The 19,580-nt window shown below is 43.0% G+C and overlaps 1 protein-coding gene across 9 annotated transcripts in view; it reads right to left on the minus strand.

The window, feature by feature from the left end:
• RBFOX1 (RNA binding fox-1 homolog 1) overlaps positions 1-19,580 on the minus strand; it is a 2,535,170-nt gene that overhangs the window by 55,399 nt on the left and 2,460,191 nt on the right. For all 9 annotated transcript variants that reach the window (XM_033235808.1, XM_033235804.1, XM_033235807.1 and 6 more), the window contains one exon: positions 2,313-2,445. In XM_033235808.1, coding sequence (XP_033091699.1) covers positions 2,313-2,445 — 133 coding nt within the window. The remainder of the gene's footprint in view (positions 1-2,312; positions 2,446-19,580) is intronic.

The raw sequence follows: 19,580 nt of genomic DNA on the forward strand, positions 1-19,580 counted from the left end.
TTTGCAATCCAGTGAAACACCCAGGCAACCAGATGAATTTCCTTCTTTTTGACCAGTACCTTGCTCTAATAGATTATTGTACACATGAATGCTTGCAACCCCAGTCCTGCTGGGGCTTCTACTTCTTTGTTGAGAATTTGATCTTGCTTCCAAATATGGCTTTAGAATTCTAGCCATTCTATTATCAGCAAGGAGGCACAATCCACCATTATAACCAAACTGATCACAGATATTGCTGGAATATTAAAATTAATTTTCATCCCAAGTAGTTATACACACATTGTTTCATCATTTGGAAATGGTTGTGTCTCTCCCTGGTGAACATGGCATTAATTAGTTATGCATGGCTATTCCCAGCAAAGAGCACGTTCATTATAAATTAGCTAATTTTGATTTTACAGCAGGTGTGTTATTCTGAGATGTTTATAAATTGTTCGTGTGAGGATAAGCCATATAATTTTCCTTTATTTCTTTTGCTGTTTAATATAGTAGTGAGATACTGACGGTAGATATACCAAAACACTTCAATTGCCATGTACTGAGAACAATTTTCAAACGAATGTGGTATAAGTGTGCAATTTTGCATTTATAACTGATGAATCTTCCTTTAGTAATTACATGAGCCCAACGGTAACTTCAGATTTTTTTCCTTCGTAACTCATTACATGACCTTGGGAATAATCTTTATTTTTGCATTTCTGGATCCATAAAATGGGCTCAATGCTGTGATACCAGATATTAACAATCACTATCAACAATTCACTATCAACAGTTCCTTCAGTGTATGGTCACATAAAAGGCTTAAGACATGCAAATATATTTGACAGGTGCTAGGGAGAATTTATAGCCAATTCATTCATTCACCATGTTTTCAATTACAATGTGTGTATATATAGAGATAACTCTTGTTTTGTCCAAGAAGCTCAAAGTTCACCCAATTATGATGACTACACAAGAAATTTGATGGACATTGTCTTACTACTTTTCGTTAATTTTCCCTTCCTTGATGGTTTTACCTAGTCTTTTTTTTTTTCTTTTTTACTATTTATTTTATTGTGTTTATTTTTGAAACATTTCAAATGCTCTGGTTTGGAATGAATACGTAATGAAAAAGTGTTTCCTTTTGTCATGAGTATAATAGATCTAGGCTAATACAGAGTTTCTGAAAGGTTTACAAGCAAGAGTTATAAAAAGGGCATTTAACCCTTTTCACACAGTCTTAAATGCAGCCATATTTTCTTCTACACACCAGAAAGCCAGTCACTGGCCAGGGAAGGCACATGCCAGACTCTTTTGGGGACTGCTGAATTTAACACAGAGCAGGGTTTCCCAGCTGCAGCATGACTGACTTTGAGCCTGATAATTCTTTCTTGTTGGGGACTGTCAAACAACATCCCTAGACTCTACCCAACAGAAGACATAACATCTCTCCATTCCTGCTGTGACAACCAAAAATGTCTGTAGACCTTGCAAATGTCCCTTGGTCTAGGGCCACTGCCTTGGAGGCATCCCTCTCTCCCGGATGGCAGGAGGTGCAAGAATATTCGAGCAGGCTCCCTAAAAGAGGGACAGAGGGACTAGCATTTCAAGACTGCCACCCAACACGCCAGTACCATTTATTTTTTCTTTGAGCATTGACACCATTCCTTGATACTCTCCTGGCAATATCAAAGTCCATGCACAGAAGGACCAAACTGGCAATGGGAAACCAATTTGCGTTGTCCCCCCAGAGGGAGAAAGGAAGGGAAATGCCATTTTGGAAAATGTAACTGCAACGCATCTTAACTCCAATTTCGTTAATTCTTGTATGTTTGCATGTAACTCAACACCTAATTTTCTCTTTGCAGGCAAAGGTTAGAGAACCTTGAAGCTCAAGATATCCCTGGGGAGGGGAGCAAGACCACCCCAGTGATTTTTATGTATGAAAACCTCACGTCTTTCTGTGGAGGAATTCAAGGGGCAAATGTGGTCCAACCTCCTTAATAACCAGATGTTTGCAATCATCAGAAATACATCTTTGACTGTAACCGTTTCTCTGTTCTCCAGCATTCAGTCTCAAAGAGAATTTACATAACAACATGTGACATGTAGAGTGCTTAAAGGCACCAACCATGACAGGACAAATTACACTCATTTTTCAATACTCTTAGCAAGGTGCTCCACTGCAGGTGCGCGCCGGGCTGCATGCTGGGGGCCGTTCTGGGGGTGGCAGAGAGGAGAATCAAGACCATCATGCACTCACAAACAACTCCGTGCCTCTGGGGAGGCAGGGCTGGAGCAGGGAGGCCCGCCCAGGAGGCTGCCCCACTTACCCGCCATAGGCCGGGATCGGGGGCGGGGGCGCCGCGGCCCTGAAGGTGTTGTACACAGTGCGGCCGCGGCCTCGCAGGTGCGCCCCTCGGTAGGCGGCCGCGGCGGTGGCTGCTGGATACGGGAAGCCTGGCACTGCGGGGCAAGAGGGGAGAGAGAGAGAGAGCGAGCACAGGCTGTCAGATGCACACCCTGCTGTGGAGAGAACCGTCCTGGGAACCCTTGTCCCTGCACAGGGTTTCATCGGGACCCCCGCCCGCTTCCCAGAGTGAGGAGGTTAAAAAGCAGAAAGCAGCACAGTGGCCAGGGTTGGACTCCAAAGAGGATGGGTAGTTAACACAGTAGGCCCTTTGCCCAGGAGAATATGGTGACTGACAAACATGTGCAAAGAATTCTAAATAATAGGAGAAAAACTCACTGCATCAGTATTTAATTAATTAATTTATTTGAGACAGGGACTGGCTATGTCACCCAGGCTGGAGTGCAGTGGTGTGATCACGGCTCACTGTACCCTCCACCTCTAGGGCTCAAGTGATGCTCCTACCTCAGCCTCCCAAGTAGCTAGGACCATAGACAGCCAGGCGTGGTAGCATGCTCCTAATTTTTTAATGTTTTGTAGAGATGGGGGTCTCCCTAAGTTGCCCCGGCCGGTTTTGAAATCCTGGGTTCAAGCAGTCCTCCTGTCTCCACCTCCCAAAGTGCTGGGATTACTTGGACCAAACATGACCAACCCACAAACACATTTTTAAAAGGGCAGATTGCAAGATGTGTGATGTCTTATCAACCATCACATATACCTATGTATATATGTACAGGTGTATTTGCATGCAAAACAGACATGTGAATATGCATGCATACATGTGTATGTGTGTGCATGTATATATACATATATGTACATATGCTGATATGAACATATTTGTATACACACATACACACCTTTCCACATGCTAGTAATCTCTGGGGCCGAACTACTTGAGTGTTTTTTATTCATAGCTTTCCCTATCCTATTTTTCCAGTTTCCTTTATGTATAAGATATCATCTGTTAAAACTTCTAATTGAAGTATTTTCAGTGACACGTGTATGTGGCACGAGTGCACAAACCACACACGCCATGAGAAACAGCTTATTACCAACATCTCATAAGCCTGCTAAACTCTTGTGCAGCATTTAAAGGTAAAGGCAACCATCATGATTACAAATACGGGAGAAGTCTGGGACCCCGAATCTTAAGAGAATGTGTGGGGCTGGGCATGGTGGCTCATGCCTGTAATCCCAGCACTTTTGGAGGCTGAGGCAGGTAGATCATGAGGTCAGGAGTTTGAGACCAGCTTGGCCAATATGGTGAAATCGCATCTCTACTAAAAATACAAAAATTGGCCAGATGTGGTTGTGCATGCCTGTAATTTCAGCTACTTGGGAGGCTGAGGCTGAATTGCTTGAACCTGGAAGGCGGAGGTTGCAGTGAGCTAAGATAGCACCACTGCATTCCAGCCTGGGTGACAGAGCAAGACTCTGTCTCAAATAAGAAGAATGTGGGCAGGGGTATCTTCCCTTGGGTAGCATTCTCTGAGCAGGATGAGGAGGCGAGGAGGAGTTAGGAAGGGGAATTAAGCCTGATGATTACTCCACACCCTGATAACTAATGCTGTTTCCTCTATCTGGGATGCCCTTCCTCCCATCTCATGCAAATGCTAACTCATCAGGGCCCGTGAGGCCAGGAAAGCACTTTTGCCTTTAAGTTCAGTTGGCTTCTCTGACCCTCCCAGGGCTCTAACCGTTCTAACCACACTTGTCCCATCTCGCTAAGCAGCAGGCTGTGTTTCCCAAACTGTGCACGGAGGATGCCTGATGATTACCCCAGCTCCGGGATAACCAATGCTTTTTCCTCTACCTGGGATACCCTTCCTCCCATCCCATGCAAATCCTAACTTACCAGTGCCCATACAGCCAGCAAACCACTTTTGCCTTAAAGCTCAGTTCGCTTCTCTAACCCTCCCAGTGCTCTCGCCATACTGACTACGCTCATCCCATCTCACTAAGGATCAGGCAGTGTTTCCCAAACTGTGTCCACGGAGAATGTTTTTCTGAAAAAATGCATTTGGGAAGTTCCTGTCCCAGGAGAGCCACAGTAAATGCTCAGAAAGGCGAGCACCATGAAGGAAGCACTCATAGTTAACCCAGCACAACCAAACTCGTTTTCCAGGCTTTCTGCAGAAAAGCAAACCTTTCACTGGGCAGGAGTTGTAGTTCATTTCATGTTAAAGTTGTCTCCACCCTCTATCCAAACTGCCAAGAAGAGCTTCTCCCCTTCCCACCATCAGCTTCAGGAGTAGAAGGGCTCCACCTTACGTCTTCCCATTATTCAGAGTCCCCATTATTCAGAGTGCTTTCCACGCACACTGATGAATGGACCCAGGTGAGGGTTGCAGAAGGAGCAAAAAGGCAAAAGAATTGGAAGGAAAAAAATGTGCATGAGAAGCCTCACTGGAGGCCCCGGCTACTACCGATGTGGTTGGACTGGCTGGCCATGCACTGCACTTAGAACGCCAAGAATTATACCTACGCCTATAGATAGGATATGTTTGTAGCTACATGGTGGGTGAAGGGACTGGGTGGGGTTCTCCACAGAAGTCATTCTGAATTACTCTTGTAATGATAAAGACCCAAATAAAACCCCTGACCTGACCAAAGTGAAGACCAACAGATTATTTATTATCTGGAATTCTGTGTCCTCTTAAAGGTACAACAGCCGTCCTGTTCTACGGATTCTATCACATCTTTCTCTCACAATGTGGGTGAAATGCGAGGATTGTAGAACCCAGAATGATTCTATTTGTATCTGAGAAGACCATAAAGGTTATTTTTAACTTTTTTATTCTTGCTAAAGACAGATTATGCCATTTTATTTAACTTTTTTTTTGCCAGCTCCTAGCACCTGAGTTTCCTGGATCGCATGGCAACCGGTATGCTTGAAACGGCAGAGAGGTGTGGGGTCTTAATGGGGAATGCGACTAAATCCTAATATCATAAAAGCCCAGAAGTAATGAGAGATGAGACACTTGCTTCAGGACTGGGGAGAAAATGAGTGGGAGTGGCTTTGACTCCAAATCTGTCTTTTGCCACAGTTCAACTATTAAGTTTTCAGAGGAACACCCTGGATTTTGAAATAAAGAAAATGAAGAATTCACAATCTGGCAGAGCAGCTGGCTGCCTGCGTGAGGAAACACGGTAATTACGCTGACCCATTCATTATCACTGACTATGGAGCCGAATGAGCCAGACAAGCTCCCTCTCAGACACAAGCAGGTTTTACAATAATTCTTGGAGGATTTAGATGTTGAGATATAACATGAAACAGAAGCTTGGCAAGAGAGAGAGGGGAGCACGTGCTGTTAAGAGCGTGGAGCCAGGATTCCATTTTGTACCCTCTTTGTTACGGGGAGAAAATGGATTTCCTGATGCAGGATATTTACAAGTCTTCTTAGGAGGTTCTCTGGGCTCCCCCACGCAGAGCACATGAGGGGACTTCTTATTTTGTGAAGGGAACACAGGAAGGGACTGCAAATCAATTCCTCACTTAAATAGTGCCTTCCTGAAAAGCCAAGTACCCTTGGTAAACAAAAGCGTTCCACAGGTTATGCTTTGGGCCAGACGCTTCACAGAGAAAGGGCTGGAGAATTCAAGTGTACTGGGTGGATGGTATTTTTAGTGGTCTCTTTCTTGTTCATCTAGGGCTGGCCAAGGGGCCCTTCGGTGAAATCTCTAGTTAGAGGAATGCTCATCGATCACATTGCCTTTCTTTCTTACATTCCTTCCTTCCTTCCTTCCTTATACTTCTTTCTTTTTTATTCCTTCCTTTCTCCTCCCCTTCCTCTTTTCTTCCTTCGTTTTGTCTTCCTTGCTTCCTGTCCTTCCCTCCCTCTTTTCTTTATTCCTTTTGTCTTCCCTCCTTCCTGTCCTTCCCTCCTCCCTCTTCCTTCTTCCCCTCCCTCTTCCTTCTTCCCCTCCCTCTTCCTTCTTCCCCTCCCTCTTCCTTCTTCCCCCCCTCTTCCTTCTTCCTTCTTCCCCTCCCTCTTCCTTCTTCCCCTCCCTCTTCCTCTTCCCCTCCCTCTTCCTTCTTCCCCTCCCTCTTCCTTCTTCCCCTCCCTCTTCCTTCTTCCCCTCCCTCTTCCTTCTTCCCCTCCCTCTTTCTTCTTCCCCCCCTCTTTCTTCTTCCCCTCCCTCTCCATTTCTTTATTCCTGCCTTCATTACAATCCTTCCTTTCACTCTTTTTTTGGATTTTTTTTCTAAAGAGGGCTGCCCTGTTCCTCCCCTGGTTCATGTAAAAATCATTAGCTTGGATCAGAAATGAAGGAAGACTCTAACTGGTGCGTGCATGCAAGCTGCGTTAAGGGTGGTGATCTCCATTTATTCTGCTCATTGATTAGGATGAGTAACTGGCACCAAGCAGGTATCGGGTACCTAATACCGTGCCTGGACACCCTGTCGGTGGCTAACCAATGTCTGTCTTCCTTCTGGGAGAGTACAGCCACCACCTCTTCACTGTCAGCCTTCCATAACACTGTCCTTTGTACAAAGTGACCTGCCCAGCATTTGCAGATAAACAGCATGCAAGCAACACAACTGTCACAGGCGTTCGAACCAGAGTGACTCCATCTTAAGTGGGGGCTAGGAAAAAGGCCAGGACCTGCTGGACTGCATTTCCAGAAAGTTAGGTACTCCTGGCCTCTAGATGTTTACGGTTAAGGAAACAGATTGATAATGTTTACTAAACAGACCCAGACTTGGGAGTGTCCTGGTATCTTCGTATCTTGAGAACAGAAAAGCATTCCTAATTTTGCTTTAAAGATAATATCGATTCTTGCAAAATATAGTAATTAAGAAAATTAATCCTTTATCACAAACCCTTGTAGCAGAGCACATTTCCCCATGATCTTATTTTCTTGTCCTGTATAAACAAGTATCATACCTAGGGGTGGAAGTGCTCCTCTTCCTACTTTTGGGAACACCCTACTGTCCATGGAGTAGCTGTACTTTGCCCATTTTACTTTCTTTAGAAACTTTTGCTTTGCACTGTAGACTCGCCCTGAATTCTTTTTTGCACGAGATCCATGAACCCTCTCTTTGGGTCTGGACAGGAACCCCTTTCTTGTAATACAACTGAAATTTAGTCGCAATCCCTAGAAAGATAATTTCCATTTCTACCGTTGTACGTGTTTCACTGCCTCTGAAAGAGTAACCAGATTTTGAATGAGTAGGATTTCAATCAAGCAAGGGGAGGCTGCTTGGACCAAATCCGTTGCACTTGGAATTATCAGAGCCTTCAATTCATTTAAAGTCTCCTCGATGGCAGCACACTATCGGGATTTGAAATTGTTTCTTGTTCGGGGAGAAAGCAGGACTCCAGTTTTGGCCCCAGACAGGTAACACCTATTAAAAGGTCTTCATCATGTCTCTCCTTCCATTTAGCCCCAGATAACGCTGCCTGACAACCCAGCAACAACAGTCCCTGAATCAAATAATTGTGTGCAACCAGGAACCACAGAAAATAACAATCTTGATAATGCCAAACTCATCTGACTTGTAGCTGTGCCTTCTTTGTTTCTTCCCATCTTTATTACAAGATTTTTCCTGGCCAGGCGCAGTGGCTTACACCTGTAATCCCAACATTTTGGGAGGCCGAGGTGGGCAGATCATGAGTTCAAGAGATCGAGACCATCCTGGCGATCGAGACCATCCTGGCCAACATGATGAAACCCTCTCTCTACTAAAAATACAAAAATTAGCTGGGTGTGGTGATGCGCACGTGTAGTCCCAGCTACTTGGGAGCCTGAGGCAGGAGAATCACTTGAACCCAGGAGGTGGAGGGTGCAGTGAGCAGAGATCGTGCCACTGAACTCCAGCCTGGGTTACAGAACAAGACTCAGTGTCAAAAAAAAAATTTTTTTCTTTCCCCTGATGATTGGTTTAGGGACAGTATGGCTTTCGTTGCATGCCACTAACACAAATAATCCCTTTTGAGGGCAAAATACACACAGGCACACATGTACACACACAACTGTTTGTCACACTTCCTTTACAAAACCCAGCACAGCATGTAAGAATGGATACTTTTCTTGCCTACAGGTGTGGTGGTATGCAGCATTCTGGAACATGGTGAAATGTATATTTGAGATAATTACCTGGACATAAGATTCAGATACAAATTAAACAAGACTAAAACTGTTTTTTGACCACATAGAGAACCTCTTACATGCTTACTTTGAGGTATGGCACTTAGATTTTGAGTGAGAGTTATGTCATCTATTCCAGTTTAGATGTCTGGATCCAGACATGCCAAATACCATAGTTTAGAGGTCTAGATCCAGTAAATGGGCAATGAATGAATATTGAATAAAGCCAATGCAAAATGCCCAGTGGAAACTCACAATGTTCTCTCCATTTCTAGAATATGAAATAAAATGTTTAAATCAATGTTAAAAGTCAAACATTGCCCTATCCAATGTTTGTAAATGCCTCTTTGTTAATTGAAAAAAACAAAGTTATGTAGAAAACACAGCCAACTATGGTCATTTCTAAACCCCAACACTGGAAGTTTGATTTTTTTTTTTTTCCTAGTTCAACTTGAAGTTAACTCACATGTAAGCAGACCATCAATAAGGAACAGTAGAAAAGATGCAGGTTGATTTGTGGATATAGTATAAATCCTTGGTTTTTGGCATGAGGGAGACAAAAAAACTCATAGGTTCATTGTAATGAAGAGATTCCTTCTGAAGCCTTATCCAACATGAATCAAAGAGAAAAATCTGGTATCACTGCAACACAAATTGGATGCAGCTCATAAGCTAAAAATGAATTTCTCTCAAAACAGGGCAAGAGCTTTCGAAGAAAATACCAATTGAGCATCCTGTTGACACATCAGCATTTCCAGCTCACCCACTCTCACCCTTCAGCTAGATTTATATACAGAGTATATTTTGAGGGAGGTTAGTGGAGTAACCATCTCATTTCTTGGGAATAAGAAGTTCTGTCCCATGGAACTCGACGAAATGGAAGCTTTAGGGATGCAACAAGAGGCACGCTGTGGTGGTGCTCAAGTATCACGGCAAATCAACATTTTAAAACGGAAGATGTGTGGGTGTATCCACCAGCCAAATGGGCCATTTACTAAAGTGTCAGCTGCTAACTGCCGTCTCCCCCTCAAGAACAAAGCCCCCACCTCCCACCTCCAATGAGCCCTGAACTCAGTGTATTTACAGTGATGACTGTGTCTTCTCTTCCTCTCTTTTTACGAACATGGTGCTTACCTTCGAAAATAAACACAAATGAGATCATCTCACCAGCCAGGAAATCCCAAGAGAAGAAACACAAAACCAGTGGAAAATACTTGAGGGTTATAAACTGCATATTAAAGTTTTAGAGCTCTGGGAGAGATGGAAGAGTAGCAGATGCAAAACCCGACAGGGGGGCGGATTCTGCATCAAAGCCATAAAAATATACAACCGCTTTAATGGGCAATTATTCTTTGCATTTGTGCGCTGGTTTGAATTTGCATGAGATTGCCAGATGCCCTGGAAAAGGTGGGCATCTGAATGGATGAGGGGGGCTCTCTTTGTCCCGCTCCTCCTCTCCCTTTCTCCATAATGACACATTTCCCCACCCTTGGAAGGTTTCAAGACGGAGAGAGATTCATGCAAATTTGGGGTGAAATTGTTCTGTGGGTAATTTATGGTAGGAAATACACAATTCTGGGGGTACAGATGCGCTTTCAACAGCAGGTTGATGGTTCTGCAGGATTCCCCTTGGGGGAACTCCCATTCCATGTGCTGGACCATAAATTAAGAAGTGGCGTTATAGGTAACATACTGAGGTGAAATAAACCACCAGCCATAGCTCATAGAGCAGCAATTTCAGAGGCAGAGCATCGTGCAATGAACATCACAATGAAGAGTCAAAAAACCTGATTTTTTTCCAAATGGCAAAATATGTTTTCTGCTTTTTCAGAACGAATCTCAAGGTACATCAAATTGGTTTATAACACAGGATTTACACGCAACTAGGTCACTCTCTTTAAATGGCCTTAAATGAAAATTTTAACATGATGGAGCCTATTAAGTTCTGGCTCCAAACAAAAATGGAAAGGCTTTTCATTTTTTAAAACAAATCCAGTAATTTCAGAGTTCGGACAAAAAAAAAAAAAAAAAAAAGGGTGGGTGGGTGGGTGGGTGGGTGGGAGAGAAAAGTTCTATCCTTTGAGTCACTAATAAAAAGACCAAAATGGCCACTTAATTTGTCGAATCTCCAGTTCTCATATCCACATACATTTATCCCTGAAACACACATTTGGGATTGACCCGTTTCAGTATGAAATGCATGTTGATATTAAATACTGCTGTTTAGAAGTGAATAAATCTACATTTTGGACAAACAGTTTCTTCTAGGACATCCTCATTTGAAATGCATTGAATAGGAAAACAAAAATTTCTAATTAATGTACAAGTCTAATCACCATTCTCCACATGGAAGAGTAATTTTTCACTGTTCATTTGCTTGGTTTAATCTCAACACTGACATTACAGAAACGCAATGTCCTATAAATCTCCGCTCATTTGTTTCTTTAATATTCATATTCCATTGAACTGCAGCTGCTTGTTGCTGCAGTCTATTACAACATGCAAAAGTGTCGATAAAAATATTATGAAAGGCAAGATGTGTTTCTTCCTGGCTGCGCGTGCCATTTATTTGGGGAAAGACAATAAATGACTCGTGGATTGTCCCTCGGCCTGCTGCTTGGTGGGTGATTAGTGATTAATTACCTTGCAGCAAATTGACATGGCACGAGGAAATTGACACAGCCCTGATTAATTAACTTTTTATGGGCGGTAGTTACTCACAAAACACTGCGCACCATAATTGAATCTCTTTACATAACGTCATGGTACAAAAGTTTTAGTCAAATCCAAATTAGCCAGAAGTTTCTAGGCTGTTATAGGTCTGACTGGGATGTGTCGAAGGAATTTGCAAGAATGTGAACTTGGAGAGAGATGCACATTTTTGAAAGTGGGGAAGAATAGATGGTGACAATATAATGGCCTGATTGTCCAAGCTGAAGTATTGATCTAAATCTCGACTTCAGCTAGACTTTGGAAATAAGACTGTAAGAGACTAAAACGTCTTTTTCCTCCAGCCTCACTTGGCTGCATTTCAGTGGCTTTTGCAGATTCTCTCTTTTGTCCAGTCTCGAACAGTGAACTTGACTCCCAAATTGAGTTCTCAGTTCCAACATGGCTCCCTCCAGAGGCTTTACCTCTTCGTCTAATCTCACATCTCCTGACCCCTACAACTGTTACCAGTTACCATCATATTACCCTGTTGTTTTTTTCCTTCTCGTTAGTTTATCACCTGACTTGATTTCAACCTCCATATACATCTCTAGGGATGTCCTGAGGACTCTGTGTTGGTAACGACTGTGTGTCCAACACTTAGAAGATGACTGAGTACAAGGTGATCATTGATACGTGTATTGACTACAGTGTATGATGAACTCACAATACCATAGTCCTTCAGCTATGAAAGAAAATGGGTGGCAATCCTCAAATGCATGCGAGTTGCTAAGGAGCTGCCTGTGACGGATGCGTATTCCCAGAGAAACTGTGGGTTGGTGATGCAGTTAGTGATAAGGGATCCTGGACCACCCTTGTCTAGAAACTCAGGCAGTGATAACCAGAGTAATTCAACGATGTGATTGCAATTGGCAAAATTCCAACCTGAGGCTCCATTATCAGGTGGAGAAAAATTCAATTGCATGATAACAGCTAGGATTTACTAGCCTTTCCTAATTGCTAGATCTGGATATTAACCCACTAATGTCTCACAAAACCATATGAACCATGATTGTTGCTATCTTCACTTTCCTGGGGGTGGAGATGGAGCTATAGAGCAGCTCAGATACTCACCCAGGGATTTTGAATCAAGGCAGCCTGACACCACAGAGCCTGTGATCTTATCCATTATGTAACATAAAGGCAACCCCAGTCAGGCTCCAGGAAAAGCTTTCTACTTTTACTCTGTCTCTCTGCTTCTTAGAGCCTCTCAGTTTAGATTCTCTCCTATTGCCTGTAGAAGCTGCTACATTGTCTCCCTATATTCATACCACATCTGAGACAGAGCCAGCCCCAATTTGACTGGGTTAATTTGCAGGGGAATCTGTTGACAGTCTCCCAGAGATCTCAATATGCTTCTTGTTGGGGGATGGGGGAGACATTGGAGGGTCTGTGTGTGTGTGCCTGCCATTTCTTCTGTTAGATACTGACGTTCTGAGATTTTGAGACACCTGGAAAGGCACTGTTCCTTTTCTGCTAATTGGATGCCGGTCGTAGGGATCACCACTGATTTATGTTCCTGATAAGAGTTCAAAGGCAAGCTGTTTCCCTTTGCCACTAGGGTTTACCTCCACATCTTGACGTGGGGGGCAGGTGGTGTTCAACCCAAAAATATTGGGAATGCAGATTCTGTAGACATAGCAGGTTTGCACTAGTACAGTGTGAGTAAAGGCGCCGTTGAACACAAACCTGATGACTGTCACGATAATTACCTCCTTATGACTAAATTCAACTAGAAATTTTTAATTTGGAAGATTGGAATGGAGAAACTCATTTCAAAGCCTTGGAAGATCTGCATAAGAAACCTTCATAACATTTTGGGCTATTGCACATTTTTCTATATATAATTGCTTTTTTAAATATGTTATCAAATATCACCTTACAACTTGGGTTTGAAATAAGTCTCCTTTTTGTGGAAAAAAAAATAGTCATCTAGGAAAATAACATTACACGCAATGAGCACACCAGGATTTAACTCTGAGCAACGAGTCTGGTGTTCCCAAAGGAGAAAAGTTCTCTAACTGAACAAATTTAAAAAGCAACAGCAAAAGACACTCACACCATTCACGCACATGAATATTCTTTGATCACATAAGGTCTTTGTGTCTCTGAGCGAAGGCAGTAGACTTGGTGGTAACTAACTGCCACACTGTTCCTGCTTACCTCCCAAAGTTAGTGGCTGTATCTTTCCTCACAGGTTAAAATGGCTGCATTAATCCAACATACAAGTAGCAAATGTCAAGGCTGCTAAATGTGTGGTGATATGCTTTTACTGTGCAGAAGAGGTATTTGTGATTTGCCTACTCACAGGTATTGACAATCTCCCCCCCAGGGCAGGATTTTTGTAACATTTCATTTGGCAAAACGAGAATGAGTCTCAGTCTTGGAGTGTTTGACTTGGCAGAACCGCAAAAGGCATTTGCGAAGGTGCTTTCTGTCCTTTGAAGGAGAAGACAAAGCCCTGAAGAGCTGAGATTTATTTTAATTTGGACGAAGCAATTCGTCATCATCTATTTAACAAAATCTGTACTGATAACCATTTTGTCGTTTCCCAGGAAACCACAGGAAAAAACAACAACAACAAAAAACCCACAAATAACTTATATAATTACTTTATCCAGTGCATATACATACTAAAGGTTCAATTGTTAAATCATTCATGTTGTATCTAACAGCTGACTGAAACAGCAAAGTCGGTGAATTGCCTCTGCAGGTAGGAAACAGGGCAAGTGAAATAAATTAGCTTCCTTATGCTGGGCTGGATTTCCCATGGTTCTCTTGGGCTGACGCAGTTCCTGCACATGAAACCTTCAGAGAGGGCTGATGGTGGCTCACAGGGATGGGTACATGACTCACATGTATTGTTCATTTCACTCCCAGCCATTGCTGTGGGGATAGCTGATCTGTCTGTCAGTGCTGAGGCCATCTGCTTTTGAGCATCAGCTTTCAGACTTTAAAAAAAGAGTACTGATCCTTGGATCAATGCCCAAAGCCAACCTGGAGGACAGATACTGTCTGAGCCTAGGGATCATCTGCCTGATATCTGAGCCAGAGCCTCCAAAACACCTATACAGAACAGACTGAGGAAGGTACCATTCAGGAATGGTTCACCAATCCAGTCACTGGACCAATGTAAACCACCCAAACCAGCTTCTTTGTTGAAGCTTATTTTCTTGAGACAGGGTCTCACTCTGTTGCCCAGGCTAGAGTGCAGTGGCATGGTTATGGCTCACTGCAATCTCAAACTCTTGGGCTCAAGTCATCCTCCCACCTCACCCCCTCCAGTAGCTAGGACTATAAAAGTATACCATCACATCTGGTTTGGTGGACTTCAAAAAATCCTGGAGAAGGTGGTTTCTGAGCCAGAAAAAGAGTAGCATTTGAGGAGCCGTAATGCCTCAAGCAGCCTTGAGGGACTCTGCAAAGCAATCTCATTTAGTACTCATACATAGGTAGGTATTCATGGCTATTTACAAGGCGAGAAGACTTGGCCAAGGTCACAGCATTAGTCTACCATGACAGTTTACTCCCAGACTTTCCTGAATCCAGCTCTTTTCACTAAATCACGCTGTAGCTCAAGAAAAATGTTGTAAAATCACTAGTGGGAATTAGGACTTGCCAGAAAAAAAGGAAAACAATCTTTTGGAAATGTTTGAGATGCCTGCAGCAAATACAAAGGGTAGGAATAATAGATACCCATAGATAGTTGTGCCTTTGCTGTTTGCTTTCGTATGAAAAGCAATTAGGCATCAAGAGCCTATGTTGCATGCAAACAAAACTCAATGAGATAAACCTAAAACATGTGGTGTGGTGTTTGGTTCTGAAACTGCATTTTCTTAACAATGCTCCCAAGTTCTCCAGTAGGGATAAATAGCTTTTGGCATGACAGTTCTTTTATATAAAAACATGATTTAAGAAAATGGTGTTGGAAGCACGTGCTTCCATTACTGGCTTTATATGAACTACACCAGGCTCTTTTTCCCTTCGATGAGAGGCAACCTGAGCTGCTCATGGTCTTTGCACTGAGTAGAAGATTTATTTTGGAAGAGAAATACGGCAAGGGAAAAAGCAGCCACCTCTATGGTTGGACATGTTTCTATCCAAGAAGGCTGGTATTTGATGAAAGAATGATTGCTCCAGCTCTTGAATTACATGAGTGCCCTTGGATTCAGCCTGTCCCTTCCTAAGCTATTCATTCCCAGCTCTGTAGACCTAGAGAGGGCTTGGCTCAACTTACAAAGCTAGGACCGTTGGGAATGTGCCCCTGCTCCGTTGCATCAGAGTGTCCTCCTTTACATTCCAAGAACCAAGCAAGATCTTGCCATTGGCCCCTACAACTTACCTGCTCAGAGCTCTGAATGTAAAATGAATCCCCCTTTTTTTTCTTTTTAATTTTAAATCCACATTAGTTTGGGGAGGCAAATAAAGGGCAGGTAAGTGCTTAAAAAATAAAGTCTCAAAATAAGCCTCTAAAACTATTGGAGGATTTCTCTTGCCTCTGATGAGGCTGGATGAGGGTGAGTTTTGTCAAGGAGTTAAATGCAGGAGCTGCACCAGCCAGTTGATCCTCTTAAGAAAATGTGAGCATTAAAAAACACTTCTTGTCAATGCTATCACAGAACCTGGGTTTCCAGGGAATTCCCCCAGAACAATTGCCTAGCTGCCTTTCCGAAACATCTCATCTCGGCCTTGTTCTCTGGCTGTGTATGCACTGGAATCTCAGGGCAACATAGTTTATTGTTTTAATATCTGTCTGACACAAAGCAAACGCATCCTCTAGTGACTCCTTATCTGTCATATGTATTTCTGTGAAAGAAATATCAAGACAAATAAGATGTTTGGGGGCACACCACGGGATGGTAGTTTTTGCAACTGGCGGCCTTTTGCAGAAGCAAGACACCCATCTGAAAAAGATGAAAGCCGCCATTCTGCATTGAGATTAATAACTAAAGCAATGACAGAGAGCTGCATAGCAGCTGCCTGAAATGTGGCTGCCTCTTTGCAGAACTTTCCCTTTAAACAATGGGGGGTGGGGTGGGGTGGTGAGAGGTTCAACTAGTGGCTTTAATTTTTCCTTGGAAATGGTTAAAAAGGACAAACAACAAAGTGGGTTATGATTATTACTCAACCAAAGAAACAACACACGGATGAAGAAAGTTGTGCGGGGAGGGGAGCGGGTAGTGGTTGCCGGGACTAAAAATACAAACGAACCTATTCGGAGGACTGTGATCCAGGTGGAATAACTCCGTTAAGATCAGAGTTAGGAAAAGCCTCTGAGAAATGATCTGTTAATCAAATGTGCTGGGTCATGGGAAAAGCTGAGCAGATGGAAAAAAGCAGAGATGGTGCTTCAGTGATGGACAAAGAATGGTTTCTGGAGTTTACCATTGGTGGGTGGGTGGTAGTTGGATAATTCTGCAATGCTGTGGGCAACCATTTGTTCCTCAAATAGATACGTGCTATGAGTGAGGTGGCAGGGAGAGCATGGCACCTAGTAGGTGTCTCAAAACACCTCAATCCATGGGTTTGGTGAAGGAAATAGGATCTCAGTAGCAGAGGGCATCTGTCTACAGTGTTGAATAATGCTGAAAATGAGGACATTTAATTCACCTACTGAGAGGCACCCCAATGGCAGTGCTAATAGTGGTTGTCTCCTGTTCGGTGTTACCTCCCCAATGTCCCTAGGAGCACTGCGTTTGAAATTCTGAAACTTCAACGTTATATTTGTCTATTATGTGTCCCCGGCAAGAATATAGGTATAATAGAAGCCAATTTGAGAGTATATTCATAGCATATTTTCAGGAAGTAGAATTGTACCTGGCATATGGAAAAAAATTCAATAAAGATTGGTTGAAAGAAGTAACATCTTTCAACCCCCTCCCCAATCAAAGGACTAAAAACTAGAAGGAATTATCTCTGAGAAAATGAGGAGGACACAGATAGGCCGCCACCATAATGCTGAACCACAGCAAAAGGGAAGCAGTGTCTGATTCCCTGATCAGAAGGGTCCAGCCCAGAGCATCTTTTACAGCCAGCATTGTTGAAAGTGTGGGGGGATGGAAATGGAAACAGTTCAGACAGAAGATCCTGGGTAAGACAGTGGCGTCTTCACATTTTGCCCAAGGAAACTGGGGCAGGTCTTAGACTAATGGCAACACAATACAGCCTCCGAAACTAGATTTGTTCATAGTGCAAGCAAAACTAACAACCAATTCCTTGTATCTTGATTAAATATAAGTCAAGATCATTTTGTATCATTTAAATCAAGATCAACTAGTATCTTGATCTTAATAGGTACCAAGAGAAAGGGTACCTATTTTTATTTATTTTTTTTTATTATTATTTTTTTTTGAGACGGAGTCTTGCTCTGCCGCCCAGGCTGGAGTGCAGTGGCCGGCTCTCAGCTCACTGCAAGCTCCGCCTCCCGGGTTCACGCCATTCTCCTGTGTCAGCCTCCCGAGTAGCTGGGATTACAGGCGCCCGCCTCGTCGCCCGGCTAGTTTTTTGTATTTTTTAGTAGAGACGGGGTTTCACCGTATTAGCCAGGATGGTCTCGATCTCCTGACCTCGTGATCCGCCCGTCTCGGCCTCCCAAAGTGCTGGGATTACAGGCTTGAGCCACCGCGCCCGGCCTAAGGGTACCTATTTTTATGTACTACTTTACATCATTTAAAATGTGATAAAATGGGCCAGGCATGGTGGCTCAAGCCTGTAATCCCAGCACTTTGGGAGGCCGAAGCAGATCACCTGAGGTCCAGGAGTTCAAGACTAGCCTGGCCAATATGGAGAAACCCCATCCCTACTAAAAATACAAAAAAAAAAAAAAAAAAAGCCAGGCGTGGTGGCACACACCTGTAGTTCTAGCTACTGAGGAGGCTGAGGCAGGAGAATTGCTTGAACCAGGAGACGGAGGTTGCAGTGAGCCGAGATCACACCATAGCACTCCAGCCTGGGCATCATAGTGACACTCTGTCTCCAAAAAAAAAAAAAAAAAAAAGTGCTACAAAGTGCAAAAGGTACATGAGAATGCACACTTAGAAGAATTTTCCTTCTTATTTCCACCCCCAAGCAGCCAGCTACCATGGTCTGCCCTTTCAAGTGAGAATGAGGGCCTGACAAAGAGATTGAGCCTGAGGGCCATAATTTACCAATGTGGCCTTCAGACTGTTTTTGTAAATAAAGTTTTATTGGAACACAGCCACACGTTTTCATTCATGTTTCAACCTAGAAGTCTATGGCTATATGTATAGTAGTCTATGGCTACTTTCAAGCTACAAGAGTTGAGTCTCTACAACAGAGGCCAGATGGCTTGTAAAGCTGAAAATGTTAGTACTATACAGTCTTTTAAATAATTTTGCTAAGCCCTGCTCAGACATATCAAAGAGGGAAAAGCTGCCTCTTCAAACTAGATGGGATGGGGAGGAGATAGCACAACCTTGGCCCAAATAGAGATGCTGGACAGCTGCTGAGAGGTTCTGCATGAACACTCCCTGCTCAGCCATTTCTTGGAGTCCATCCTGTTTGCAGCCTCTAGGGGAAAGTTCAGAGAGTAGTGAAGAAGGGAGGCTTGGGATTTAAACAGGCTTGGTTCAAAGCTGATCTAGCTGGGTGATCTTGGACAAGCTTCTTAAGGCCCCCAAGCCTAAATTTCCTTCTGAGAAAAGGTAGCATAATTAATCATACTGTCCTCTAGTTTCTTCTTAAGAAAGAGAGCTAATGAGAAGGGCTTAGCAGGATGCCTGACATATAGTGAGTGCCCAATAACCGTTACTTATGATTATGGATACCATGATTTCAGGGCTGGAACAAAGTTAACAGGCGTTCACTGAAGTTGCAGAACTTTAAGCGGGGGGTGGAAGGGAGGAAACACCAAAAAACTCTAATGAAGATAAATCATGTTTTAATGCAATCTTTTAACACCCAAATTATTTTTTAAATCCACAATGAATAGACTATCAAAATTTAAATATAGTGCTGGACTAAGCCAGATGGGATTTTAAGGCTCCAAAAGGAAAAATTAATAAAACTTACTCTGTCTTGATATTCTGTTAATCATGGATCTTTTTCTTTTACTTTAGATTTTTTAAAATACTGCATTTTAAAATGCTATTTATGAGAGTCTGGGTACCCCTTTAATCTTTGAAGTGAGCACCTCACTTGCTTATGCTAGTCCCAGAGCTAGTTATTTTTAAGCACCCCTCCATAAAATACTAGAAAAATACCTAGGAGGAAAGGGAGAAGCCGTCAGTTACTGGCAAGTGAGGGAAAAAGAAGACATAGTTCTTTACACCAATGTGTCAGTAACACAATGACCTGTATGTGTACTTTCTATTAATTGAATACAGCCCACTGACATTTTCTGTATTGTGCAGAAGAAAGAGGAAGC

This window comes from Trachypithecus francoisi, unplaced genomic scaffold, assembly GCF_009764315.1.
Source record: "Trachypithecus francoisi isolate TF-2019V2 unplaced genomic scaffold, Tfra_2.0 Lachesis_group15, whole genome shotgun sequence".
Classification (NCBI taxonomy): domain Eukaryota; kingdom Metazoa; phylum Chordata; class Mammalia; order Primates; family Cercopithecidae; genus Trachypithecus; species Trachypithecus francoisi.